The 27,551-nt window shown below is 41.0% G+C and overlaps 3 protein-coding genes across 7 annotated transcripts in view; all 3 read left to right on the top strand.

Moving 5' to 3' along the window:
* Nucleotides 1-110: 110 nt before the first annotated feature.
* On the top strand, nt 111-9,360 carry tut1 (terminal uridylyl transferase 1, U6 snRNA-specific). Its single transcript, XM_080873673.1, has 10 exons — nt 111-324; nt 1,168-1,358; nt 1,458-1,664; nt 1,883-1,997; nt 2,109-2,236; nt 2,322-2,548; nt 2,642-2,751; nt 3,253-3,375; nt 7,747-7,839; nt 7,921-9,360. Exons 1-10 carry the CDS (start codon nt 249-251, stop codon nt 9,051-9,053), a joined length of 2,403 nt encoding a protein of 800 aa, XP_080729799.1. The 5' UTR covers nt 111-248; the 3' UTR covers nt 9,054-9,360.
* Nucleotides 9,361-19,017: 9,657 nt separating this feature from the next.
* LOC308390471 (peptide Y) lies at nt 19,018-21,160 on the top strand. Its single transcript, XM_080872521.1, has 4 exons — nt 19,018-19,163; nt 19,364-19,551; nt 20,570-20,650; nt 20,919-21,160. Exons 2-4 carry the CDS (start codon nt 19,364-19,366, stop codon nt 20,941-20,943), a joined length of 294 nt encoding a protein of 97 aa, XP_080728647.1. The 5' UTR covers nt 19,018-19,163; the 3' UTR covers nt 20,944-21,160.
* Nucleotides 21,161-21,417: 257 nt separating this feature from the next.
* The window catches only part of mpp2b (MAGUK p55 scaffold protein 2b), a 47,103-nt gene continuing 40,969 nt past the window's right edge, over nt 21,418-27,551 (top strand). For 2 of the 5 annotated variants that reach the window (XM_080873133.1, XM_080873132.1), the window contains exon 1: nt 21,418-21,742. The gene's annotated coding sequence lies outside the window, so the exon portion shown is untranslated. Of the gene's footprint in view, nt 21,743-21,766; nt 22,040-27,551 lie in introns of those variants that run through there. The other 3 variants (XM_080873135.1, XM_080873134.1, XM_080873136.1) reach the window with 2 other exon arrangements.

Below are 27,551 nucleotides of genomic sequence, written 5' to 3'. Positions count from 1 at the left end.
GCCACCCCTTTATAAATAAACTTCCATAGACTATGCCTGCTACAGTGAGTGCTCTAGTTCAAAAGCTAAGAGGAACTGTATGATTAAAAACATGGGAGCAACCCGGACGGAGTTTGGTGACGGACTGAAAGCAAACGCGGAGTCGACGCTGGAGGGAGATTTGAGGCGCGTGGAAGGTTGTTGGCCTCAAACTTGGCTAGCGATTTTTGTGCTTCCTGCGTTTGTCGTTATAACTTATTCTTTACATCATGTCAGAGGACATTGACATAAAAACAACGCCGAGAGGGTTTCAGTGCACCCTGTGCAACGTCAATTTATCCAACTGTAAGTAACGGAAGCTAACTCAACCATATACGAGTCTGTTGAAGTGCTGTGAATGTAATAGTTTCTTTAATTTACAGATAACTAATAAAACTGCGGCTACAGTTTGAACGTTGCAGTCATTTCCGTCATAAGTTTAATGAGTGTTACCGCATACATTACTAAGTTATGTCTGCTTTATTTTCCGTAGCTTTAAAGTTTAACATTACTCAGAAAATTCGTAATTTTTTCTACAACACTGCAAAAGTCTTGATCCGAAGGATTATAGTTTCCTTCCAAGCAGCCAGACGTTCTTGCCATGTTGTAAAGTGTTGTTGCGCACTAATTCTCCAGCCTCAAGGTTTTGTTTGTTTTGTTTTGTTTTTTTGACATGGACTGTTTTTCACTCATTTACAGTCCAGTCGTTTTACCTGACCATATTCAGAGTAATCTTTTGGTTATTATGCCGGTTAACGCATACCTTTGGCTCATTCAAAAATAAAAAAATAAACCATCTTTAAATTGTATATTTGGGCATTTTGTTACTAGCAGCATGCTGCAAAAATATATATTTTGTTCACATTTCTTTAGTTGAGTCTATGAAAACTGCCAAAGATAACACAATTTAAAAGGCACAAAATAATAAACAAGATGATTCTTAAAAAGCTATTAACCAGCACAGTGTGTCCTTAAAAAATGTCAGGCTTAAAAAAACACCCACTTATCTGTAGCAGATGTTCAATGTCTCAAAGTTAAAAAAATAAAATAAAAATACAGCAAACACTTGGCACAGGACCTGAGAGATGCATCTGCCCCGTTCCAGAGCCCGTACCTGAACTTTATTGAAGCATTATTTTTGTCCTGCAGCGGCAAGTTTGGATCAGCATCTGAAAGGGAAGAAGCATCAGACACTGAGTGGCGTGCGCGCCACTAGAAAGACCCAGGAAGACCACAGCGTGTTCGTTGGTGGCATCAATCCTGAGATCTCCCAAACTGACTTAGTGGAGTATTTTCAGCAGTTTGGGTCAGTCGCAGATGTCATCATTGACAAAGACAAGGTCAGACAACTATACCCGATCCAGATGTGCACAGTCTTAAAGCAACCCCAAATTACTGCATTTCTATTAAAGCATGACTTTATCCCTTTGCGCTCACAGGGTGTGTATGCCATCGTGCAATTCAGCGAGACAGACAGCATCCAAGCAGCTCTGTCCTGTATTGAGCATAAGCTGAAAGGCCTGAAGCTGCGCGTCAAACCTCGGGAAAAGAAGAATTTCAAGTTGATTCCCAAGAAGAAGAACGATCCCGAGAACCTCCAACAAGTTCTTGACTGCCTTAAACCCGACTTGTGTCAGTTGGTGTCTGTAAGCATCCTCTTTTAAACTTTGCTAAAATGTGTGTGTCTTTAAAAAATGACAAATACACTTGTTTGGTGCTTGTGGAGCAATGAAACTCTCGACTCTGCTAATAGACAAGTTTAGTGTAATCGAAAATATGCAGCTTTGAGAAGAGACTAGACGAGCTTATAACATATATGTTTGTTAACAAAGGGACTACGGTGTTGCCCGTTGTTCCCCTCTAGGTGAACGCCCAGATGCAGCATGTTGTTGAGCAATTTCAGCTGGGAGAAAATGAAAAGAATGCCCGAAGCTTGCTGGTTCAACTCATGCAGGAGATTTTTGTAGAGTTTTTCCCAGGTGATCTTTGTAAATACCCGTACACAGGTCTTGCATGCATATTGGTGAGGGGAAAAGAGCAGAAGGAAATGTTTTTCTAACTTTTGTGGCCATATGTTGGGTGGTTTGCAGACAGCCAGATTCTCCCATTTGGTTCATCTGTCAACACGTTTGGCATCCATTCATGTGACCTGGACCTGTTCTTAGACCTAGAACACACCAAGGTGTTCCAGGCTCATGCCAAGTCAACCACAGAACAGGTTCGATGCGCACATTTGGTCACATAATATCACACATGTAGCTCGATAAAGAAGACGCCTTTGGTGAGATTCCCTCTTTCTTCAGCCAGGGGAAGGCGTGTCAGACGATGGGCGGTCTGAGGACTCTATACTGTCTGATATCGACCTGTCCACAGCCGCTCCAGCTGAGGTTCTCGACCTCGTGGCGATGATCCTGAAACGCTGCGTCCCCAGCGTGCATAAAGTCCACGTGGTCAGCAGCGCTCGTCTCCCCGTTGTCAAATTCCATCACCGTGAGCTTAACCTGCAGGGGGACATCACCATTAATAACAGGTTGGTGAGCGAATGCAATATTGTGCAGCATCTGCTGTCTTCAGCTCTGTTTTTATTTTATCTGTGAGCGTAACAGCTGTTTTTCCTCACTAGACTAGCAGTAAGAAACACCCGCTTCCTCCAGCTGTGCTCAGGGATTGATGAAAGGCTGAGGCCTCTTGTGTACACGATCCGGTACTGGGCCAAGCAGAAGCAGCTTGCCGGTAAGACGCAGCAACTTAAAACAAGATCATTGAAACGGATGCCCGTGTTTCAGTTTCCTCTGTATTTTAGGTGGTTATTTCATTTTCTGGTCAACAGATGTCAGTAGAACTTCACTGCCTCTTAGATCACTGATGCGAGAAGAGTGATTTTCCAATTTTATTACCTTGTTATGATGAAATAAGACGACACAAACAGCTTTTTTTCTTGTATTGCCAGTGTCGACTCATATTAAAATCTTAATGAATGTTGCTCACTGACACTACTAATTGCCTTTCTGGTGATTACCTTTACTCTTGAGCCATGGTTCTTCTATTCCAGTTGTCACAGCAGCACAACAGTTATTCGGGTTTATTAGTGAACTGTAATGATGTTATGGCTGCGTGAGTCACCGTCAGTCCGAGTGCGTAAACAAACGGGTGACAAAACCCCCCAAAAAAACTTGTGGCTGTGTTCTGATTCGTTTCTTCTTCTTAGTAATGCTGTCACATTGTGGTGTGTAGGTAATCCCAGTGGTGCCGGTCCCCTTCTGAACAACTACGCTCTCACGCTGCTGATCATCTTCTTCTTGCAAAACTGTGAGCCTGCTGTCCTCCCTACAGTGGATCAGCTCAAAGACTTGGCCTGTAAGTGCTGCATCGCTTCTACACTTCACACAAGGACATTTTTGTATACTTAACCAACTAAATACAGTACTGTGCAAAAGTTTTGAGCCACCCCTCATTTCTTTATATTTTGCTTCCAAGGAGCCAGACTTGCTAATCATTTTTAAAGTGGTTTTGAGCAATAGTTCTCTGGGCTTTCTTAAGGTCTTTCAAAGCTCTTCCTTGGGCATTGGCTGCTTTTTTAAATCCTCTTCAATCCAGTTGTTGTGCCTGACAAATATCAGAGGAATGTTTCTTTGTTTATTAAGTCACTTAGAACTGAGCTGTGAGTCATCCAAGGATGAAAAAGGCACCTAATTCAAAGCAAGAACCTGTGTTGTGTCTACACATAACAAGCAACTAAGCAATTTTTAAATTTAGGCACTTTGTTACTAGCAGCCTGTCACAAAAACACATAATCTGTTCTCTTTTTATTTAGTTGAATCTATGAAAAATGCCAAAGATAACACTGTTTAATAGGAACAAAAATGAACAGAATATTAATTTTAAAGCCTGGTTTATCTCTGCACAGTGTTTGCTTAGAAAATGAGCAGACTGGACAAGGGGGGGCAAAAGAAGAAGTGGAAGGCCTAAAAAACTATCTATAGCGGATGAACAGTATCTGAAGTCGTTAAGAAAAAAATCCAGCAAAGTTCTGACACAGGATGTGAGAGATGCACCTGACCAGTTAATCTGCCTACTGTTCACTGAAGCCTCATGAGAAATGGTCTCAGTAGAAGGGTGGCTGTCAAGAAGCCATTATTAAGAAGGAGGCACAGGGAGAAAGAACTGGGCTGAAAACCAGTGGCAATGGGTCTGATGGAGTGATGAATCCAAATGAAAAATTTTGGTTAATATCATCATTAATATGCACGGAGGTTGGTAGAGGTAGAACAGTGAGTATTTAGTGATCGTCAGAGGTGGCCAGTTAATTTACCCAAGGGTCCACATGAGGTGCTTTTGTGGGTGCACCAATAAGCTGAACTCAGTTCTGCTCAGTGTTAATTTTATGTGATTTTCTGGGAAATCACAAAGCTGGTCCTGACGGCTGCATACCTAGATTTGTACAGCTCAGTGAAAAAGGCTTTTTTGCAGCTTGGCTAACAAAGCTTTAGATATCTGTTCTGCTCATTCAAGTTCTTATATTTCTTTCTTCAAACTGTAGTAATTAAACAGCAATCTGCTTTCCCCAAGCTGAACACGCGGCTTTACCTCTGACTTAAGTAAAAAAAAAACTACTTGTCTTTTTCTCAGTCTATTTTTGTTTTGTTTTTTGTAGCTAACAGACATTTTTTGGGACTAGCAAACACACCTCGTAAATGTTAGTTCCAATGTATATGTCCTTCAAGAAGCTTGGAGAACGATTCCTGAAGAATGCTTCAGGAAGAGAAAAAATATATTCTCGTGTATATATTTCCATTTTGATGTTCGGGGGGTTTTTGTCCTAGGGAGAGTCAAACTGTTCATGGCTCCTTCAGTGGCTCACGACCCCTTAAGATTTCTTTTTGTACCAAAACACAGGTTAAGAACATTGAGACAATCTTTGACAAAAATGAGAAATTTGACAAAGGAATAGATCAAGAGCTCAGAAACAAAATCCTTCTGATCTGGAAAGGATTATGCATGTCTTTGTTACACATAAACTGGACTACTGTAATGAACTATATGCTGAAGTTAATCAATCATCCCTTGCCTGTTTACTATTAGTCCAAAACGCTGCAGCTGCTGATTACTGAGTAGGACGAAAAAGCGAGGTCACGTTCCTCCAGCGGTGGCAGCTTTGGCTCTGGTGCATTACAGAGTCCAGTATAAAGTGGCACAGTTTGTTGTCTCGTGTTGGATACGCTCCCTGGAGATCTTTAAGGTTTGCTTCTCAATCACTCTGTGGTTGAAGTTTATTTCCAGAGAAGGCATCTCCAGCTGCCTCTCTCTTCCCGCTCCACCACAACCACCCACACATGCAGGGCCTTGGAGTAGGGGTATGTCACCAGGGTGCAGAGGAGGCTACCCCCCCCCCCCCCCCCCCCTCTGTCCCCTTCTGGCTGCCTCTGCCTCAATTTTATCCCACAACTTAGACATTCACATTATTCACACTCTCATTACACATACATATAGGATCTTGGGGGTGGGCACAATCACGGAGTCCAAATTACCATCAGGGTGTATACCTCACCCCTGGCGTCGTTGCCCACCTCTCAATTTTAAATACACTTAGACATTGAGGGCTATCAGGAGGGACTATGCGCTTACCTGCTGCTCTCTGGCAGGTAGCTCCATGCCCTCCTGGGTTTTAATTGCACCTTAGAACACACATGCATCAACATTACAATGAGCGGGTGGAGGGAGGTTTGGAGTCTTCTCCCACCCCCATTCTCTGCGGCCTGCTGGAGCGGGAGGGCTAGGTGGAGTTGGCCGTCCGACTGCGGTCTGGAGTGTGGGGCCTCCCTGCTGCTACGGAGTCGGGGTGGTCTGCCTCTCCCCACCGCAGGGAAAAGGGTAACACCACCTGGGTCTGGGTGCAGTTCCCCCCTCCAGGGGCAAGGGTACCTAGACCCGGTTTGTAGAGTACGCTTGGGGAGTGTGATCGTGTGTACAGCGTCTCTTTATGTCTGTCTCCACGTTGGTTGAGTGTGGAGTGAGTGCATATGAGAGCATGAGGGGGGGAATGGATGTTTGTGTCTGTGTGTGCCTGTATGTCTGTGTCTATATGTCAGGTTGGGTATCAGACGCCACCTCTCTGGGGACACCTCAGGCCCTCCAAGGTTTGGAGGCCTATCTCTATCTCACCACTTCCCCTGCCGGTGGCGGACTCCCTCAGGTGTCGGTGCGTTGGTGGTTCCTTGTGTCTGGGGGTGGGCGTCCAGGTACACACCGGCTCACTCCTTGGCGGCCGCTTATCGGGGCCTGGAGCCTGGGGCTCGCTCGGGCCCCTTCGGGGGTGGGGTGCCCCCGGCCTCTCGGCCTGGGGCTCGGTCACTCAGGCACAGCTGGCGGCCGGCGGAGCTCACGGGCGCGTCACTGCAACTCCCCCTGGCTTCTGCTCCGCGGCTGCTGAGTGAACCCTCATCTGGGACTCTCCTCAGCTCTTACTGGAACAGTGGCGCGGCTGCCCCTCTGTTGGTCTTCCATGGTTTCTTGTGTTCTGGGGGCCTCTGAATGTCTGGAGTTTTGATCTCCTCCATACCTGCTTCACACCCTGGAGGACGGGGCTGTGGCCCCCCCACACTCCCTAGCAGATCATTACATGGAGAAACCTTTGGAATGCAAGCATGCTGATCCACACAGGTATGCACACGGGTGTTCACTGCTCGTAGACCCAAATTACACCTTTCTTGGCTGCTACTTCGAAGCACATCTGTCCTGCGTGCTGCACAACAACATTGAATATTTAGTATTTACTGCTGTTTACACTTAGCTAGATTAATGCGATGGTGTTGTGTTTAGTATGTTGCTTTGTTTTTTTTGTTTTTTTGTCTTTTTTTGCTTGTTTTCTATTCTTCTCTCAACAGGTGATCCAGGAGATTTTTATTTTTTTTCTCCCCCCCTTTCTCACTGTCCCTCTCCCCTTCTGTTTTTCCTTTCCTTCCTCTTTCTTTCTCCCTTTCCTATCTCTCACTCATGTCTGTCCCGTCTGTAACATCTGAAAATAAAATATAATAAATAATAAAAACAAAGATCGACCAAATGGACCAATACGGCAATGCCACGATGATCCATTTGGCAAAGTAAATCCATTGGGTATCCTTGTTGGTCTTCAGACAACAATTCTGATGGCTAAAGAACCAAATGGGACAGGCGGAGAAAAAAAAAAAAAGAAGTTGCAGTTGCACCAAAAATTATGGGATGACCTCCCAAATGACCTCAGACAAATATGTGGCTGTTTTTAAATCTAAAATAAAGACACAGCTTTTCTGTTATGCTTTTGGAAACTTTGCCGGACCTCTGTTTGGATGATTGATTACTGTTTGGTTTTTCATGTAAACCCTGTGAATGCGTGTCTGTTTATTCAAATTTATTTTAGTGTAAAGCACTTTGGTGTCAAATATGCTATATAAATACATTTTTCTTCCTTAAACTACTGTTTAGTTTGAATTCCCTCAACTCTCATCACTTGCACTGAGGAACAAATCTGAGTGTATGAGCACCGAGAGTTACCTGACCCTACTTTTACAATTAACTGTTTAATTTAAAGAAAAACTTTAATAAAAAACAAAATACTTCTTAATATATTTTGTCTTGCAGACAGACTAAAATGACCGTTTCTATTAAAGGTAACTTAGATAATGTATACTGTGACTTTAGCTTATGTATTAACTGTTTAACCTGTGTTAATAATTATTAACTTGATTGCAGGTGAGGAGGAAGAGTGTGTGATTGAAGGCTGGAACTGCACCTTCCCCAGTCAGCCAATTGCTGTTCCCCCCAGCAAGAACACTCAGCAGCTCTGTAAGTTAAAGTTAAAATGTAAAGAAAGAAATGTGTTAGTCAGAGATTTGCTCGCTCTAAACAAATCGTTTCTCTGTCCAGGTACCCTGCTGGCTGCCTTCTTCTCCTTTTATGCCAAGTTTGATTTTGCAAGTAGTGTTATATCTGTTAGGGAGGGCCGTTCATTTCCAATCACAGATTTCCTCAGTCAGAATAAAGAGGACGATGCTTTGCAAGAGGACCAGTCCACCAAGGCCCATCAGCAACGTCCCAAACTTGGCCCCCTAAACCTCTTAGACCCCTTTGAGCTTTCCCACAATGTAGCAGGAAACCTGAATGAACGGTGTCAGCGCAGCTTTCAGAGGGAGTGCCAAGAGGCTGAGAAGTACTGCCGCAGCCTGCAGTATCAGCGAAAATCTACTAAGGGGAAACCGTGGGGCCTGGTGCGCTTATTTAGCCCACATGGGGAAGCGACACCGTGCAAAACAGAGCAGCTGACCATCAGTATCCCGTTCAAGTCGGCCTCGCTCCCAGAACGACTGCGCGACGAACTGCACGCTGCGGGAGACGGTTTCCGGCTGCTGTGGTTTCAGAGAGTTTGCTCTGCTGTGGAGGAAGTACTGAAAAACATTCTCAAGTGTCACCTCGCTCCCTCTAAAGATGCTGTATTTGGCGAGGACTCGTCCATTTCTGCTGAGGAAATGGAAACTACACAAGCTTCTGTCACATCGTCACTCAGTGACAGCTTTGACGGTGCTGAAGCCCAAATCGAAGCCAGCCCTCTGGGTACAGTTGTTATCGGTGGCAAGAGGCCGCTGTCTTCTGGCAGTGATGCTTCGGTGTCGCCGCAAGGCAAAAAGCCAAGAATGGCGAGACGAGGGAAGCCTGAGCTCCTGGCATGGATGTGCATGCAAAAACACGTAGTGTGGGCGGGCAGGAGGAAAGTGAAACGGGAGCTGATCAAAGATGCTGACTCGAGGCCAGAGGGCAGCTGTGTGGAGCTGGAGTCCCAGGTTACGGCTTTCATCATTGAAAAAGAGCCAGAGCTCAAGGAACCCCTGGAGTTTAATGTTCAGCCCCAGATGCTGGGAGGAACAGAAAGCACAAGGGCAGTGCTCAAGTTAGAGCCGAGCAGCGACAAGACAGGAGTGTTTCAAGACTTCTTTCATTTCCTGGAAGCTTTCTTACCCAAGATGGTAGAGACATTGTTAGAAAAAGAAGAGGCTAGTGCTTAAAAGGCAATATGTTTCCCTAAATGAAAGATTTTTTTTGTATTAGTTATGAAAAAAAGATGCAGTAAATGCTGTGTAAATGAATCATTAAAAAAAGGGACAAACAGCTGTCTATTATGTTTTTAATGGTTTTCATTCATACTGTACGTTTGTACTTCTGAGTTCTTGAATATTTCACATTTGAGGTTCTGATTGGCCCATTTTTAAGTTTAACGTGACTTAGTTTTACTGTCTTATTTTTAAAGTCATTCTGTTTGGTTTAACAGCTCCACATCTTGTTTTCAGCTGAATAAAGTCCTTTTGTAAAAACTCTTCCTCTCAACACTTTCTTTTACATAAAGAGTTGTAAAGTGTAACAAATTTGCAAAAATAGAGTTGTTTGTTTCACGGTTTTCCAGAAAGAAGCCGTTGGGCGAAGCTTTCTTTTTTTCTGTTTCCCTCGTCGGCTCTGTGCTCATATGACTTAGACAGATGAGAGTAATTATTCAGGCAGGCAGTCTTCTTTATTACAGCAGGACAAGGTGGAGCTGAGGGATGCACAGAGCTCCCATGTGCTGATTAACATCATTCATCTCACTTTTATAGGGAAATACAGATGGTCTGCTTGTGAGATAGGCCTATGGAGATAGCTGTGATGATAAAGAGTGTTGAGATGAGATAGTACATGTTAATCTGACGCTGGTTCACATTAATGACAGGATGTTTATTGTTGCCACATTATTACAGAGGAAACTGTAACGTATGACCCAGCCGGTTAGGATATTTGTGATCCCTCACGATTCACAGTGTATTTTGGGTCTGACTGCTATTTTAAAAAAGGAAACTTGTGGTAATGTGCAGTTTTGGTTTGATTTTTGGCCCATATTTCACAATCCTCCCCTCCTTCCTTTACATTTTGTAAGCAAAATAATGGAAATTGACTTATTAAAATGTGCAAACATCTGTGTTTCTGAGTAGGGCTGCCACGATTAGTCGACTAGTCACGATTATGTCGACTATTAAAATCGTCGACGACTAATTTAATAGTCGACGCATCGTTTGAAGCTTTGTAAGATCACAAAGGACGCAGGAATGAGTAGCAGGATTTAAGAGTGTAATAACGGACTGAAACAGAAGATGGCAGCACTGCATGTACAAGGATGCCAGCTGCCGTTAAACCCCGAAGAAGAAGAAGCTGTGTCCCAGAATTCATAGCGCAGCCCAGCGCAGTTGTCAACAATGGCGGCAGCTAGTTAGTTTTAACTTTACTCTTATTATTCTTTCTTGGTCACAAAATAAACGTTTAACATATTTTCAGGCGAGAATGTAGCTGTGTAAACCTCAAATATCTGCTCAGTTTATCAAGACACCACATATTTTCAAAAGCGCTCCGACGTTTTCGGAGACGTCTGTTACCCACTAGCTCGTTAGCTAGGCGGGGGCAAGGCTAACTAGAGCCGTGAGAACACCGGACTCCCGGCAAATCGTTTTCAAACCCACCGCCGTCTTTCGCTAGTCAGGTTAAACATATATATAAGTCACTTAGATAACTTAAAAATGTTATTGTTTGGCTTTCTTTAGTATTTTATTTGTTCCTGAGTAAATCGGCTTGGCTGAGATTAAAGTTATAGTTTTTGCACAGCTAAAACTGTCAAGCAGACAGCTGATTATCAGAAGTGTGAGACGCTGGAGAATATACTCCGGTGTCCTGTTATATTTTAGAAAGCAAGGAGTTTATTAAACTTCACCGAAACAATTTCATTTAAAATTAATAAACTACCATCTTGTCTTTATTTTTAGTTAGCACAAACACTTCAAGCTGTAAGCTAATGATAGTTATGTAAGACCAGATGCTGCTGGTGCAATAAGCTGTACGCTGTACGTCCAATGGATGATGATCTGATTAGTCGACTAATCACAAAAATAATCGGTGACTAGTCGACTATCAAAATAATCGTTTGTGGCAGCCCTATTTCTGAGTAAATAAAGAAAAAACAGTAATTGTAATGAGGTCAAAAGTTAACATTTGGTGTTACCACCTTTATTCTTCAATGCATCCTGAACACTCTTACTTCTTGTCATATTTTTTAAAAATCGTCTTCAGGATTAGTTCTCCAGATGTCTTGAAGGACTTTCAAAGCTCTTCTTTGGATGTTGGCTGCCTTTTGTTCTCACTGCTTCAGTAATGTTAAGGCTCAGGCAGGTTCTGTGACAGGTCTTTGCTGATGTTTTTCTAATTCCAAAGGATATGACTTTCACATACTCGTCATCTGTTGCAGTTAGTTTTTATATATATCAACTTTCATGTTAACAGCTCTTTTGGAATCACCTTGCTGGAACAAAAATACTATTTCATGTCAGGTAAACTATCTTTGGGATTTGTCATAGATTTGACTAAAGACGTGTGTTTTTATGACAGGCTGGTAGGAATAAAGTGCCTACAAATACGAGTTAAAATTGGTTATTTGCTAAGTTGTCTGTTATGTGTAATCACAGCATCGGTTCTTGCCTTTTTTCTGCTTGAATCATCAGTGTTGCTAAGTGGCCTAACAACAAACAAACAAATATTCCTCTGAAAATGGTCAGGGGCAAGGACTGGACTGAAAAAGAGCTCGAGAATACCTGGAGTCCTTTGGTGAGATGGTGAACCAACAACTGGAAGGGCTGCCATTAAATTCAGCACACAAATGCATGACCAGAGCTTTAATTGCCATTAAACATAAACTGCGCCATCATCAGGGCGCAATTTATGTTTTTACAATATTTATGACTGCCGCCAGTACTCGTAAGAGCTATGAGTGGAAAAAGTGAGTCTTAGCCTGGTGTGCCGTGTATCCTTTAAAACAAAATAAACATGGGGTCCTCGGGCTGTACAAACTGTACAACCCGAGGACTAAACAAGCTGAAGACCTAACCCTAACCCGGTTAATCTGGAGATGGATCTTTGCAAAGACTCCATCTCCAGATTAACCGGACATGAAAGTCTTGTTATTAAGAAAGACAAAGTAATATAGCAAAAACCGGACATAGGAAATGTGAAACACACCCAGCACATCAATTGATCCCTTTATTGTTCACTTTAGGCTCATAAAACTACAATAAACGGTAAAACTTACCAAATATGCATCTGCACAGCGCTGTATCTTTAAATGACCTTGGTTTGTCCTTGGTTTTTTCCCCTGCTCAGTTGAGTACCGAGGCCAGCTCGTTTGTAATGGCATAAGCCATTACACGGCGGACTCGCACCTCCAGTGTGGTCCCTCCAACCAATCAAGACAAAGCGTCTCACCTATAGACACATTTTAAGAGATGGAATTAGCGTGTCTCATGTCTTAAATGTGTATGCAAGTGCTTGTGTGTATAATCAAAATGCTGTCGTTATGTATTTAAATCACATCTGACAGCTATTACACTTTATAGTTACAAAGTGTACATAACCTTTATATACTTATTGCCTTATTTGCCTCTTGTGATTGAAGAGCTGCCTCTGCATTGTTTAGCTCCTCAATGTTGTGCAAGGGCAAATCCAGAGGTGGCCACCTCTTTGCCTCGCTATGCCTTTGTGACAGCCAGCGAGAGGAATTTTCCATCCATTTGTCCCGTCATCGTCAAGGAGACGCCGTTTGAAGTCCTTAGGGAAATTTCCTTAAATTTGACACAAATGGTCACATGGGACTCAAGCATGATTCGATTTTATGATCAGTGGTCACAAAATCAACTGTGATGATTGACATAATTCCAGAATTCATACCCAGTACTTTAAAAACAACAACAACAAAAAACCCCCCAAAATACCCTACCCTTTATTCCCAAAGTCAGACGTAGGCTCCAAACCCTCTGATGCTGTAGTCGGTAAGTGGTTAAGAAAATAGATGGATGTCTTTGTAGATTTATTTTCAAGTTTCTTTGTGTCTTTGTTTTTTTGTTTTTTAAGCTGAAACAATTACTGTTGTTGTCTGTGGTTTATTCTTGATGGCGCTATCTTTCACCGGCTCTCCAGGCTACTCCAATATCACCGCTTGTTTTCAAAGGCTCTGCTGGTAAACAAAGACTCACACACACACGTGCACGCACACACACTTTAAAGCCTGAGATTTAAAGTGATTGATTGCAAAACTGCCAGGGTATTTGCTGCTGGTCAGAGTCAAGAAAAAAAACATTACTAGTTGTGGCCACACTCATACAAGCCATTTGCCTCAAGTTTCCATTCACCGAGGAAGGCAATCTGTTGTAAAAACCTTTCCTTCAAATTGGCAACGCAACAAGCGAGGACTGACGCAGCTCAAAAGTTTATATAATATATTTCTTTTTGTTACATTACACGTCTGTAAAGATACTGCCAATGCACAAAAGTGCACGAGATTGCGTGCATTGTGTTCCTTGCAAAAGTGAGGTTTTCATAGTGACTCACTGTATACATGACACACTCCATATGTGCACCTTTTGGGTCATACAAATCCTATTTAAGATATATTATCCACATTATTAACTGATTCACATAGGCATACATGTTAGCTGTTACTTTGGGAATGGAGCCCAAAGTCAATAAATCCAATTTCCTTATTTGCATTTGCATTGGAGTCACATTTGAGCACCACGGCAACTAGTTATCATCATGTCATTGACACAGAACGCCAACTCTGTAACAGAATAGCTCAAAGTGTCCTGCAGCAGCTGATTTAGCACCAGGAATGCTTAATTGAAAGCCAAACTGGACAAACTCACTTACAGGCATCACATTTCGGCTTTTCTACACTATTTATATCAAACGTGATTGTTAGTTTTTGTTTTTATCAGGTCCAACTAATTCCAGCAGGAGAAATTAAAAATTCATCCCAGACAAGTACCTGGATCTCAGGAGGTTAAGGGTTAAAGAATAATAAGAACAGTAGCAGGGATTTGATGAAGGATGTGGGATGGGTGGTTCTCCCACTGTAGATTAAAAGCTTACTTGGAGACTATCATCACCATATTGAATTAAATGAAGTCAGTGCAGTTGTTGAGATACATTATTATGAAAGAGTCCAGAGATCTTGTTAGGAACCATCTCAAATCAAGAATACGGGATGGATATAGAGATATTTTCATTACTGGCAACCATGAATTTCGGGGCACTGAATAGTTTTCTTGACTTCCCATCTGAGCTACACCATCCTCTTTATCAGTGAGATTTGGAGGTCTGGAAATGTTATCTTTGGCTACTTTACAACATTTATTAAGAGCACAACTCACCAAATAAATGTTAAAACTGCACATTTTAATTTTTTTTATCACTCCTAGCTAAAGTCTGTCTTTAACCCTGTCTAAGAATCCAGTCACCTGTAGAGTAACTCATCGTGTCACCCCTCCCACTACCTCAAGGAAGTCCTGGCCTACGCTTACTGATAATTGGCTGACATGAGTGGGTCACCAGTAATGCAGCTCACCTGGGCCTTCCAGGCTTTAAAAGCTGGCCCAGATGAACTGCTCAGTCTCTTCCTCTCCACCTGGCATCCACCTGCTTGGATGTTTGTGTCTTGGTTAGTTTATGTTCAAAAAATGGTCCTTCATTCAAGTAAACCTACTCTGAGCCACTTTGCGACGCCCTTATATAATTTGACTCGTATTATGCACGCCTTATTTCGCGCTTAAGCAAGTCATACATTAACTGAAATGTCTGCACTCTTGTCCGGCCATTTAACCGAGACTTTGCATTAGAATTTCTTATAATGGGAAATGGAACTTGAGAAAAATAGCTGAGGCGAATATGATGATCAGTGAGAGGGGATATTCTTAATACAGTCATCTCAGGCAGGCAGCTCTGGCAGTAGCAGGAAATGAGCACGGGTCCCCTTTAAGAAACAGCTCAATAACAGTAATCATGATAACAGTTTGCATTAATTAAAGGCCTTTTAAGGCATCCAAGGAGCACATGTAACCTTTGTGAATTAAAAATGGACACACAACACGTGCATTCATAGACAACAATGAGTCTCTTTGTTGCTTGATTAGTTATTGATGACCAACTAGTTCCATGAAACTCATTTGGTGTAATTACTAAAAGAATTGACTTTGGTAGGTGTGCACCGTGCCTGTTAGGCTCCAGGGCGCATTCTTCATTTAGATTCTCCCATGTTTTGAGTAATTGCCAAGTCCATCGTGAAGATATCCCAAATCAATCCCCCACAGATTCAAAATCCCCACAGCTTACAGGAAATATCAAATATCTCCATGAGCTGCTTTGCAATCACATCTAGTATGATCTCCTTTTTTCTTACACCTCACATTATAGAGCGTGACAGATTTTCAGGGGACAGGTTGGGCACCTAAATAACACAATGGCTTCCTTAATTTGTAATATATTTGAGGACATTCACCGAATTAAATCATCAGCCCCACTTGAGCTGTCTAACCTGTGTGTCATCGCCCATCTGACTGCCGCTGCCAGCTCGTTCATACACGTATCCGTTGGCGGGATATTGATGTAATGCGTCAGCTCTGCTTCCCAAAACAGACAAATGGTCACGATGAATGCTGCAGCTGGCGGAGAAAGCCCCTGGAGGGGAGAAAGGAAATAATACGAGGTATCACTGGTTTGGAAACCAAATGAGAAAATGTGAAGCCCTGACTTGTGCACCTGTTATTTGACCCTGCTGTGGCGAAGAAGCTCATTTTATGTGTGTGTGCACATGTGTCATCGACAGACAGACAGTAAGTATGTACCGTGAAAGAGAAATGTGTGTTATGTTTGGCCTCCCATCTACAGCGCCCCTCATAGACCCCTTTCGAGCCACTTATGTGCTCTTGAATTATTGCCCTTTGCTGGTGGGCAGCCCCGTTTTGTCTCCCGAGGTGTGCAAACAGACCTGGCTGTCTGAAAAGCACTCTGCTCATATTAGCTGCTACCCCGTTCGGGAGATAAGGCAAAATAAAAAGGGCCTAATCATTTCCCCCTTACTGTCTGCAAAGGCAGGAAGGAGTCAGACATTCTCCAGGCAGATTGCTCTTACACCACAATGGACTCCCTGCATGTATGTGTGTGTGTGTTCTTATTTGGACTGGGAACTAGCTTGTGTAATGCAAATGGAAATGGAGGTGGGTTTACTATCTAAAGTAAAGACAGACTTACAGGAGAAAAGCTTTTAGGGCTACGTTTGGAGAATGCAGGTAAATGCCTACAGTAAGTAGATTTGCTTAAGTTTTGCTAAGCTAAAGAAGTCTTTCATTTTAAATGTAATACCTAATGCTGTAACACACATCAGCGGCACCAATATCACTAAAGAAAAGTTGGTAAAACTGAACAAGACAAGAGAGAAAAAGTTTTTTGAAATCAGTGGCACCCCTGCAGGTGCTATTATCTTGGCCTTGATGGCAATCCAAACACTTCACCTCTATGCAGGAGCCCAAACTGCTCTTCAGAAGTGCATTAGCTGGGGCTTATTCGACTGTGAAAACTTCACTGTCTGCCCTTTCTCTTATCAGGGGCCTGTTACATTCTTGGTGTTTACTGACAAACATTGCACCAAGCTAATGAGTTTGCCTTATGCATATTGTTGTTTCTTGCCATTGACTTTTATGGGCTTTTGAGAGAGTGCAAAGAGGTTAACCACTGGAGTAGAAATAATAGGATAGCCACTGTTATCTTGGGGAAATGGGTGCTTACAATGAACAGGACAAATATCGGTCATCTTGAATAGTAGACTACTTATTTATTATTTGATCAGTGTAATTTAAGCAGCCTATCCAAGCCCGTCGGGTTGTTAAAAGCTAAGATTTACCAATTTAAATTCCATTTTTGCTATTTTGCGTCAATTTCAGCATCGTTGGTTGTATAAAACACAATTGCCCCTCGCTATCGGTTTGAATTATTGTACAATAATTGCTTAGAAATGGTCAGCGCAATCAACGGGCAATACCACAATCCACTTACAACCTTTATGGCAGGGGAACATCCACTTTAATTTCTTGTTTATTGTCCAAAGCTTTGCAGAGGCTGTCAGGTGGAATTTATGCCTGCGTCAACTTGTTTTTTTGACAAGGGCTTAGGGACAGACAAAGGAAAAACCTTTGTTTTTTACAACTCTATAAAACACAGGAGAGAAGAGTTTTCATGACTTCCCTCGGGAGCCGAGTAGGACAAACATGCTCTTATGTTCTACTCTATGATGACAGCATCTCTGATTCATGTATTATCTCACAAGAGCCTTTAAAATGTTACTGCAAATGTTGACTTTTTGATGTATGTATTGTAGTTGTGCTGTAGTTTTGCTTTTCTTGCATTCTGAGGATGATTTGAAAGCATTCTCTGGAGAATTACCTAACGTAATATCTATGTGGCATTGCACATCTGTGTCATGTTTATCCCCGTGTTTAATCCTAACTAATATCATATAATAAGATTCGGGCAAAATGCATGAAAAAAACCAAACAGATTTATGATTGTTTGCTGACTTTGTGAATTTCAAGCTAACCTTTGGGTTGCAAAATCAACAAGGAGTTGCAAGTATCCCCTACAGCTTAATTCATACACAACAATTCAAAAGTGAAAAAATGCAGAGAAACAAAAAACATTTACCATCTGCACACCTCCATCTTGTGCAGCTTGCACACAAACCTCAACAAAGGCACTGCAGGATGCCTTCAGGCATCATGAAGTGAACAGCAAATTGTGAAGATCCAAGATACGCTGGAGCTGCTTCACGGGTCACACACGTGAGCGTTTAACAGTCAGCCTCAGCACTCAGTACCTGAAAGGTATCTTGTAAACACAGTGTTTCGGACAGAGTGACATGACATCCATGCATCACGAAGGTTATGTTATTATTTTCGATGTTTGGTTGGTTCTCCAACACCTCATTAAATCATTTAATTCAAGCATTCACTGAAAATGAAGCACACTGCTGCCACTTACACGTGAGTGCAATGGCCCAAACACTCATGTGTGGCCTATGACCCCTACCCTAACAAAGGTTTTATGGCCATTTGAATAATGCATGCTGCGGTGATTATTCAAAGCAAGCTAAGCATTTTCAGACTAATAATTACACAAGTTAGGACAATTCTAGAAGTCTCTTTTCTTAAAGTAAAGCAGAAATTTCCACAAATCTTTTTTTTTTTTAAATTTGAAGTTTGGCTTCCCAACTCTTATAAGCATGCCATTACTACTTTGTCTAGTCAAATTAAACTCCCAGGTGCCAAAAAAAAGTTTATTAAAAAATAAAAGCAAATAAAAGATCAACTGATATAAACTTTCTGATACTGACAGAATCAGTTACTAAAGATCTTGTGCTCGGCTCAAAAATTATTTTGGGAAATAGACAACAATGTCCGCAAATTAACAATAATATGCCAGGATTTAGAAAGCTTTGATATTTATGAGATTTGTGGTGTTATTGATTTTGATTTTTTTAAACATGCTATTTAAAAAGAGAGAGAGAGAGAGAGAGAGTAGGGGGGAACTCTGGTTTGATGTTAAAGAATTTTCTTTCTTAACCAAGAAAGAAAGTGAAGGGAACTAAAAATGTATGCAGCAGGATTTATAGTTGCATTGCTGCATCATAGAATGAATTCATTCACATAAATGCAAAGAAATACAGAAAGTCTTCCGCTATGGGAACGAGGCAGTGTAACAAAATAACAGTTCACTGAGTAATCGTGAAATAAAGCAGGACTATGTGAGAACAGTGATAGGCTACCGAGTTAATATGTAATGTGTGTTAAAATGTTTTCTCTCACATGTTAAACATTATATATCTCACTTCTATTAACACCATGCTATGGTTTCTAAAGAGCAGTTTGTGCTCTTTTCTATATTGTTGCCCTGATGCGCTGTTCGTGGTGCTGAACACACACTGGCTAATCCAACAGTAAAATCAGCGTCTTTTCCCCATAAACCCAATAAAACTTCAGAATTCAGATAAAAGCCAAATATCGGAACCCAGGCACATAAGTTTAGTCTGAGTTTTTTTTTTTTCGTGGGGGACATAATTACCCCATTTACACACGGCCACTAAAGCCGGGGGGTGTGGTTAATCGTTAACTCGGTGCGCATCAGATGTCCATCCAGATCATATAAAAACCGTGAACTGAGAGGAGAGAAACAAGAGAGGTGCACTGCCGAGGTGACAGTCAGATCATCAGGAGACAAATCAGACAGTAAGTTATTTCTTACTCTGTTTCTCTGTTGCGTCTTGATTTTTAACTTCACCACAAACAGACACACACACTTCGAAACTTATTGGCACTTTGCGTACTTTCATATAACCTTTGTAATACTCTCTATTCCTGTGAAACAGAGCCTTAGCAGATTTTGCCTTTGATGTGATCGTTCCTTGCTGTTTCTCCTCTCTCCTCAGATGGCCAACACGCTCAGATCGTGGATGATGCTCGCAGCGCTCGTCGTCTGCATCCTGGTGTGTCTGAGCAGTTTTGCGGACGCCTACCCTCCCAAACCAGAGAGCCCCGGGAGCGACGCCTCACCGGAGGACTGGGCCAAATATCACGCAGCCGTCAGGCACTATGTCAACCTCATCACCAGACAGAGGTGAGTCTCTAAAAGAAAGTTAAAGGAGTAGCGAAAACCCGGGTGTGCATCAGGTTGTTTTCTTAAATAAGCTAATATGTCAGATGGAAAAGGTGAGAAAGAAGAGAAGAAGGCTAATAGATGCTGGATAAACTTGTAGGGATGTGGTACCTCTTCATGCTCTGGTTGGATCAGATACAAAGTCTGTCTCCTTTGATGTGAGGGATTAAAGTCTTGGGCTCAAGGACAGGTTTGCAAGGTTTGCCAAATGGGGCATGGAAGCCCTCCCGTTGTGACATGACTCAGTCACGTAAGGTTTGTTCAATACTTTAAATCAAGGCTTTTCAGATGCTGGTGAAGAGTCCAGCTATTTTTCTTTTTCTGCAATCCAGACAGACTGTGATGCTTCTGTTGATACTCCAGATCTTTTAATACACATTCTGGAACACCACAGATTTTTATTCATTTTCCTTGTTTCCTGACAGGTGAAAGTCAAAGCTGAGTCATAAATATTCAAAATTAGATTTTTACATGTCTGGGTGCTTAGGTTTAGTAGATGGATGCTGAGTATAGTCAATAATGTCATTAAAGGTAATTAAAAGAGCTGAATCTACTATTGAACTCAAAGGGCTTAACAATGCAGCCTCTCCTACCTCAAATAAAAGCAGGTTTGCTCTTCAGCGGCCAGGCATTGATTTTCAGTAAAGAGACTTCAGTACTATAGTCAGAGCTGACTGGTATGTTTGCCTTGTTGTACAGTGGGCAGTGAACCTGAAAATCCTCCTTTGCACTCAGACAGCTGCAGAACTGATATGCAGACTGCAGAGACCAAAGAAAGAACAAGCTCTCAGAGACTCAACATGCAGCATTCAGCTGACCTGCCTGGTTCTTATGTTGAAAGTCATAGTGAGGCTCATGGTATCATACCAGAGCACTTGATGAAATGCTAATGCTTAAGAGCAGAGAGAGTTATCACGTGAGTAATAACCTCTAATATTTAGTCGTACTTGTTAAATATGCTGGTGTGGACTTCCTTCAGGTATGGGAAGAGATCAGCCCCTGAGGAGGCGGTGGCCTGGCTGCTGTATGGAGGAAATTCAAACCAAGACACTGAGCCACGGTGAGTAACATGCCATGATGCCTAGAAGAATTTTTTTTAATGTGAAAAAATTGAAATAGGTGTATCAGATTTACTAGGCAGGCTAATAACCAATATTGAATAAGAGCCCCATTACCAGAAAGCAACAGTTAATTAATACTCAGACTAAACCGACTATATTATTGAACTATGAGAAATCTTTTAGCGCTTTTGCAAACCACTTATTAAGATGCAAAAAAAGTTCAAGTAATGTAACCATTTTTTAAAACTATCTCTCTTTTCTTAACAGCTCTGACTACGTTGACCAGTGGTAAACACACAATCCCACACTACCAAAACATCCTCAAGAAGCAACCTGCTTGGGATCCAGTGATGCCATATGTTTAATTATATGATAAGCATGTATGTCTATTTGCTTCACTATGTTTGTTTGCCCTTCTAAGTACATGTAATAATTCTTCTCCCAAATGTGTAAATAATTTGTATCGAAATCAAATTTACAATAAACACCTCTGTGAATTTAAAGTATTACACCGACCAACGTGTGCTTTTGTAATCCTGCATTGTTATTATTATCATTATTATTATTAGTTGTAATAGTGGTGGTAGTAATAGGAGGATGGGAGTAAGAGTATTTGTAGCAGCTGCACTGTAACTGCAATGACTTTGATTGCCGCTAGGTGTCACTATATAACTAGAAAACGCACATTTCCAAGTTCTGCTCTCCTATTGCTGCTCGTGCATGGGTTCACATCGACGGCAGTGGACAGGCTTTAACTTCACACAGGGGCACGAGCCCAAAACACGCGTTTGCCATCACAAAGCCTTCTTGGACGTCCTTTGGAGGGGAAACAAGACCGGTGCTTAATATCCGGCAGCCTACTGGCTTTTAATCAATGGATCCATTTCTATTAGCACGCGAGCCCTTTTATGTGCTGTCTCGTTAAAGATAGCAGTTTGTGTGGGTAGCTGCTGGTTTTGTGAAAGTGACTGCACAGAGGGGGGAAAAAGGCTGCCGAGCTCCAGCAACTGTCAGTCTGATATCTCACACCTTCTTCGTCTTCTTCCTGCATCTCATATCGAGAGGGCGTCCGGATAAAGGTGACCGGGCAGGTGAGCACCTCATCCTGTGGTTTATTATTATTTTTCACGCGGTGTTTAGTTTTTAGCGGCAGTGGGTAGTATTAATACCGTTAATCGAAGCAAAGCCTTTCCCAGCGGCATAGTCTACCTTCCCCACTCGCCAGGTGTCTACTGTTACAGGCTACGTTCAGTCTTCATTACCCCGTTCTTGTCATTAAAGCTACCCTACCCTCTACAAAGAAGTCCAGCTATTTCACTCCTTGTCTTTATGAGCGCTTCCGAGGAGGAGAGACCGTGCTGCCATTAGGAATTCCTGTTAAAATCCAGGTAATGTCGTGGAGTCGTTTCTCGAGGTTACGCCCATTCGCTTGAGGAGGCGGGGGGGGGGGGGGGGCTAATGCAATTTTTATTGAGCTAGCCTAATTGGCCTCAGGCTACACGCTATTTGCTTCTGTGTAAAGTCAGAACAGGCAAACAGTATTGCTCTGTATGGCAACCCTAGGCAGAATTATTGTCTTTTTTTGTACAATGAAATGATTTGTTGGGAACATTGGTAACATACTGGATTCGATGCTATTGCGCATGCCCGTATAGTGGGGATAAGTGCAGGTGTTTGAGCGCGTGAGGACTACCCAACTAACAATACGCCTGATTTGTAAATAAAGAGCAATAAGAGAGAAGATAGACAATAAAAGGTTCATTTGGGCATAGAGCCGCAAAGTAATCTATAATGTGAAATATTTTCGTTATATTAGTCTAAAAAGTACTGCTAGTGTCTTCAATTTAAAAACATTAAAGTGACCTTTGTTTCTGATTTAGCCTGCACATTATTATTATTATTATTATTATTATTATTATTATTATTATTATTATTATTATTATTATTCCTTTAAGTAGAGGCAATGACCATTGCTATTTATTTTACCTCTAAATTAAAATGTAGCAAAATATATAACTACCCCACTGTGTTTAATGATTTTGCCTAAAAGTGTGCCTTCTTTAAAATGTATCTCAGATTGTTCTTCAACAATTTGTAGCTAACAGAGTTTGTCTGATTTATAGATTAGAGGCGTTTTGGTTTGTTTTGATGACAATAAGATTGGATATCCAAAAATTTGACCAAGGTTTTTATTTATTAATCAGCGTTTTACGACATTAATGTTTAAAGATGCACTCACTGAAACAAGCATGCATTTGACCGATGTTTATCTTTTGTCCTATGTCCTTTGCCGTATCATCCCTCATACCTGTATGTCAGCTTGCCTCATGTTTCCTGAGATTTCTGGTGTTTGGGGTCCCTGCTCTGCAAATATTTGGACTTTCTGTATTCACTTTGAGCTGACAGCTTTAAATTTGTTTCCTGAGTCCTGCATTTGGATCCATAATCTACTAAAGAGCTTTTTTACTGGGATTAAAGAAACTTCTGCCTTCTTATCAGTTTTATTTTGGAAGTGTGAGGTTTACCATAAATTTCCCAGCTTTGGGGATTGACTAGAAGACTGGCAGTTGTGGCTCCACTTCGACAGAAAGATTTCCAAAGGAGTTCTTTAATCATTTAGCAGCTTTGCTTTAAACTTTTATTTATTTTTTTGTTGTTTATATAAAGTGAGAATGTCTCCCGCAAGAAAAATGTGAATAAATGTAGCTCTAGGCATTGATTTAGATCAGGAGAAAAATGTCAGCATGCCATAGCCTCGATTTAGTGCATAAACAAACTCTAATCCTTTTGTATTACTCAAACTTTCAGGAGGATTCAAAGAGCTACGTGTGAGTCACAACCAAATACAATAAAAAGTTATTTTATGATACATACAGAATACTCTTAGTCAAACCACCTTCAATGATTCTCAACTGTGACTCTGTTCAGCTTACTGCTTTCACAGCCCCAGTGGTGAATTACTGCATCAACTAGGAATTCTAATCAATTGTAGCAGGCTAAAAGAAAGGCCCCATCCACGCTTGATTCCACAGGGAGATTAATGAGTCGTGGTTCACATAGCCTCAGCATCTTTTCCCAACCTCTATTCATAAGAAATGACCTGCTCATTACTCTCTACCTGCCACCTCAGCCCCTCCGGCACCAGGCGGCAACTTGCAAAGCTTTAAAAGGGAGCCAAAGTGAAAGTGCCAAAACCTACAGTCACTAGAATCACCACTTGAGGGTGGCTGTAAGAGTGAATCCCTATGGACCCCTCGTGTAAATGCCTAATTTAACAACAGAAATAAACATGTTCACATCTCGGTAAAAAAAAGGTGGACTAGTCGTCTGCTAGGCTACCTGTACTAGACCTCTCTTTTGGAGGACAGAATGGTAGTGCAATGTTCAATTTGAAAGGGTTTTTCTATCAGAACATAATAAAAAGTCATCTGTTCTTTTGCAGGTCCAAATACAACCTCGTGAACAACACATGACATAAAACACATCATTACTTATTTAGCAAAACTGAATACATCCTTCCTGCTTCCATAGGAATTAATGGCATAAATACCAGTCAGGTGCTGCCTTTGATTAAGTAATAATCAGTAAGTTTGATCATCTTTATAAAAGCAAAGGTGTTTGCAGTTTGGCTGGTCTAGAGCATTCAGGTGTGTTTTACCATAAATGCAAGGAAGAAAGATATCAGGCAGTATGTTAGGAAAGCAATGGTTGTCTTCTTGATAAAGAATTTGAAATTTATAATTCTACACATGGAGCAAATTCAGAATAATTGCCAATCTTCCTAGGCATAGCCATCCCAACAAATTCACCTGAAGGTCAGATACTGCAATGCTCAGAGAAACTGCAAGGACCAACCAACTAAGCACTGGAGGTCAGATAGATGTCCAGATCATGTCTATATTGGGTACGGCGGTCCAAACTAAGTCTACAATTTCGACGTCCAGCCATGACCCAACTTAGACGTCAATATGACGTTCAACATTTGAACTTTGTTCTGCATTCCTTCACACATAACTGTTACTGAACAAAAAACATGGCCTCCACCCGCTGGAAACGTGGCTACATAGTCTATAGAAGCAAAAATAACTTAACCCGCACATGGAGATCGTACGAACGACAACACTAGACGTCCCCTTCAGTGGACCAAAATTAGACGTGCAAAAATGACATATAAAAGATGTCACTACAACGTCACATTGGGGAAGAGTGGGCCAAAATTCCTCCATAATGATGTGAGAGACTGATAAAGTCATGCGGAGAATGATTACTTCACATTATTTTGCTAAAAGTGGTTCTACAAGCTCTTGAATCATGGGGTGTACTTAGTTTTATCACACTCTGCTTCTGCATTTAGATTTCTCTTAGGAAAGAGTGTACTTCCTTTTTCACATGACTGTACCCGTTGGCTGTGTTTACTAAAGCTGTTTTCACACTACTGTTGATGAAGCAACTAGTCATTTTTAATGAAAGCTGCTGAAATGAAGAGACAAACCGAAACATTACAAAGCTGGCGTCAGATGTTGTTAGCGTACTCCAGAGCTGTACTAAAAGTATCTGTATTGCGCTGTAATTTTAATATTTTTACGCATGCCATACTGTATTGTGTTATACTTGATAAATGCTGATATTAGTCAGGCTAATGTAAGTTATTTTGTGTAAAACATTTGGGTTCAATGAAACGCCCACAATTATATTCCATCACGACAAAAAGAAAAAGTGATCCTTTAATGAAATCCAGCCAGGGTGCTGATTGTTAAAGCTCCCCCTGGGTAGCTCACAGCACTTTGCCTAAGCCCTTTACCCTTTCACTGATACATACATGACATTTAAGTCTAATTACAATCTCTGTCACCAGAGAGAAAAGGAAGACTCGTAACACTTAAACCACAGGTTTTCAAATGATATGCAGTGATTGCACTCAATTGTAGTCATGTTGCTTTAAAATAGAAAATTGGTTGTTTTTTGGGGGGTTTTGTGCAAAGCAGCATAAAGCCAAATACAAAGCAAAAGACAGAGGAGATAATGAACTTAATTGAACTATTTGAGAATCACAAACTGTCTCGTGGCAGAAATGGCCATGGGGTCTGAAAGCTGTTAGCTGATTGTTAATCATTTACCATCTACAATTAGATTTTTAAAGCCCCGTTAAGATAAAGTTTCATTATCAACCTCAATCTCTTCAACGGAAAACTACATCTGGTGTTCTTTTCCATGTTGTTTCTTCATGCAGCCAAACTGTTGTGCACTGGGTGTATTAGTATGCATGTGGGGAGCAGAGAACACTTTTATTTTGAATCACTCAACAATGATTTAAACTGGTTTTCAGTTTAACTTTTCCTTCAAAAGACCTCCACACACTATCATGATATGTATCAGTATTTGTAAGTTGAAAGTTAATATGATCACCAGAAGGTGATGTTAAGGACACTTCTTCCATTTCTTTCAGGAAAGAATGAACATACCAATGTTCTCCTAGAAGATTTCATGAGACCTGCTAAGCTATAATATGTTTTTTCTGTAAGAATAATCAAAATGAATCTATGTCGGTGAGAGAACTTAAAAGTTTTAAAGTATGCTTGTTTGAAGTTGTATTGCAGTGCTTTTAGCAGCAGATGTTACAACTTCATCACATCTTAAGGAGTCAGCACATAAAGCCACTACCGTGTGATAGCATATCAGTAGTGGAAAGTGAAGATAGAGCACTGGCCAGAATTTAATTAAACATATATCAGGTCATATTTGTTGCTTTGCAAGTAATTCATTTATACTTGCTACTTTATACAAATAATTTAAATAATGCATATAGCTTAATTGTTGTTTATAAGCTTGAATGTATCTTGTTGAAATCAGATTACATACTAATAATTATTTTCATACCTATATCTCGTATTCTTACAGCTCCCTGCTTTAGTTTACTTTATTTATTATTTTTATCTTGGCTGCATGTCGTAGGCCGGGGGAAACAACATTTTGATCCTGTGTATGTTCTGTGCAGAATTGACAATAAAGTTGACTTTGAGTTTTCCATTTTTCTATGCGTACTTATTGGTCTGGTTTGTAATGATCATAAAATGAGCGTTGGCGTGTGCTCATCATTAGGTTTATTTATAGCATAATAATGTCATAAGCTAGGGTCATGGCCGGTTGTGTCATTAATGTTATATTGATTACTTTTACATGTACAAACTGATAAAGAAAGAACATCATGAAATGCAAAATGATGGGAAAGCTTGAAATATCACTTTGCTACACACTTGTAGCACTTGTATCCTGTCAAAAGGTGCTGATCATCATCTTATTAGTCATTAGACTCCCACGTTAGGAAGGTGTGGTTGGGTAATATGGTCAGTGCTGTGACACAGTGATTCCTCAGCTCAAACACTTGTATTTGGTGGTGAATGCGATTAATTTGTTCTGGATAGGATTGAAACTCTCATTATTGTGAAGCATAGTCAAACAATGATTACAAAACTGCTTTCTTCAGTACGTCAAACATTGAAATAATGTGTGAGTTTTGATGGATCATGAGTCAGAAGAGCTACTACGTCACTGACATTTTGGTTTTTATTAAACAGACTGCTGCTCCTGGTATTCCAATGCTAGCATTACACAGTAGTGGAAATATATGGAAGGCTAAAGTTATTTCAAGATTGCAAAATATCAGATATTTTTATTAGCTCCAAAATATGTGATGTCATTGTGCCTTTAAAGTGTGATTTGTACATTATAAAGCACATATAATACACTGACTCTATGTGGAAAACACAGAAACATACACATATTAGTGAAATTGCACTTATGTTTTTTTAAAGACAAGCAGGGCTTTTCATCGTCTGTTTTTTAGATGAATGGCCCATTAACGTTCCGAGAATGTGCTTGTTTTTATTTACACTAAAAGAT

This window comes from Rhamphochromis sp. 'chilingali', assembly GCF_963969265.1.
Source record: "Rhamphochromis sp. 'chilingali' genome assembly, chromosome: 22".
Lineage (NCBI taxonomy): Eukaryota > Metazoa > Chordata > Actinopteri > Cichliformes > Cichlidae > Rhamphochromis > Rhamphochromis sp. 'chilingali'.
This window is presented reverse-complemented; position numbering and strand designations above follow the sequence as displayed.

What these genes read in the sequence shown, in the direction of transcription:
- tut1 (XM_080873673.1), top strand. Translation starts at nt 249, where the DNA reads ATGTCAGAGGACATTGACATAAAAACAACGCCGAGAGGGTTTCAGTGC. An exon ending in CAAGCAGAAGCAGCTTGCCG is followed by an intron (nt 2,752 to 3,252) that starts GTAAGACGCAGC and finishes TGTGGTGTGTAG; the next exon opens with GTAATCCCAGTGGTGCCGGT. An exon ending in CAAGAACACTCAGCAGCTCT is followed by an intron (nt 7,840 to 7,920) that starts GTAAGTTAAAGT and finishes TTCTCTGTCCAG; the next exon opens with GTACCCTGCTGGCTGCCTTC.
- LOC308390471 (XM_080872521.1), top strand. Translation starts at nt 19,364, where the DNA reads ATGGCCAACACGCTCAGATCGTGGATGATGCTCGCAGCGCTCGTCGTC. An exon ending in AACCTCATCACCAGACAGAG is followed by an intron (nt 19,552 to 20,569) that starts GTGAGTCTCTAA and finishes GACTTCCTTCAG; the next exon opens with GTATGGGAAGAGATCAGCCC. An exon ending in AACCAAGACACTGAGCCACG is followed by an intron (nt 20,651 to 20,918) that starts GTGAGTAACATG and finishes TTTTCTTAACAG; the next exon opens with CTCTGACTACGTTGACCAGT.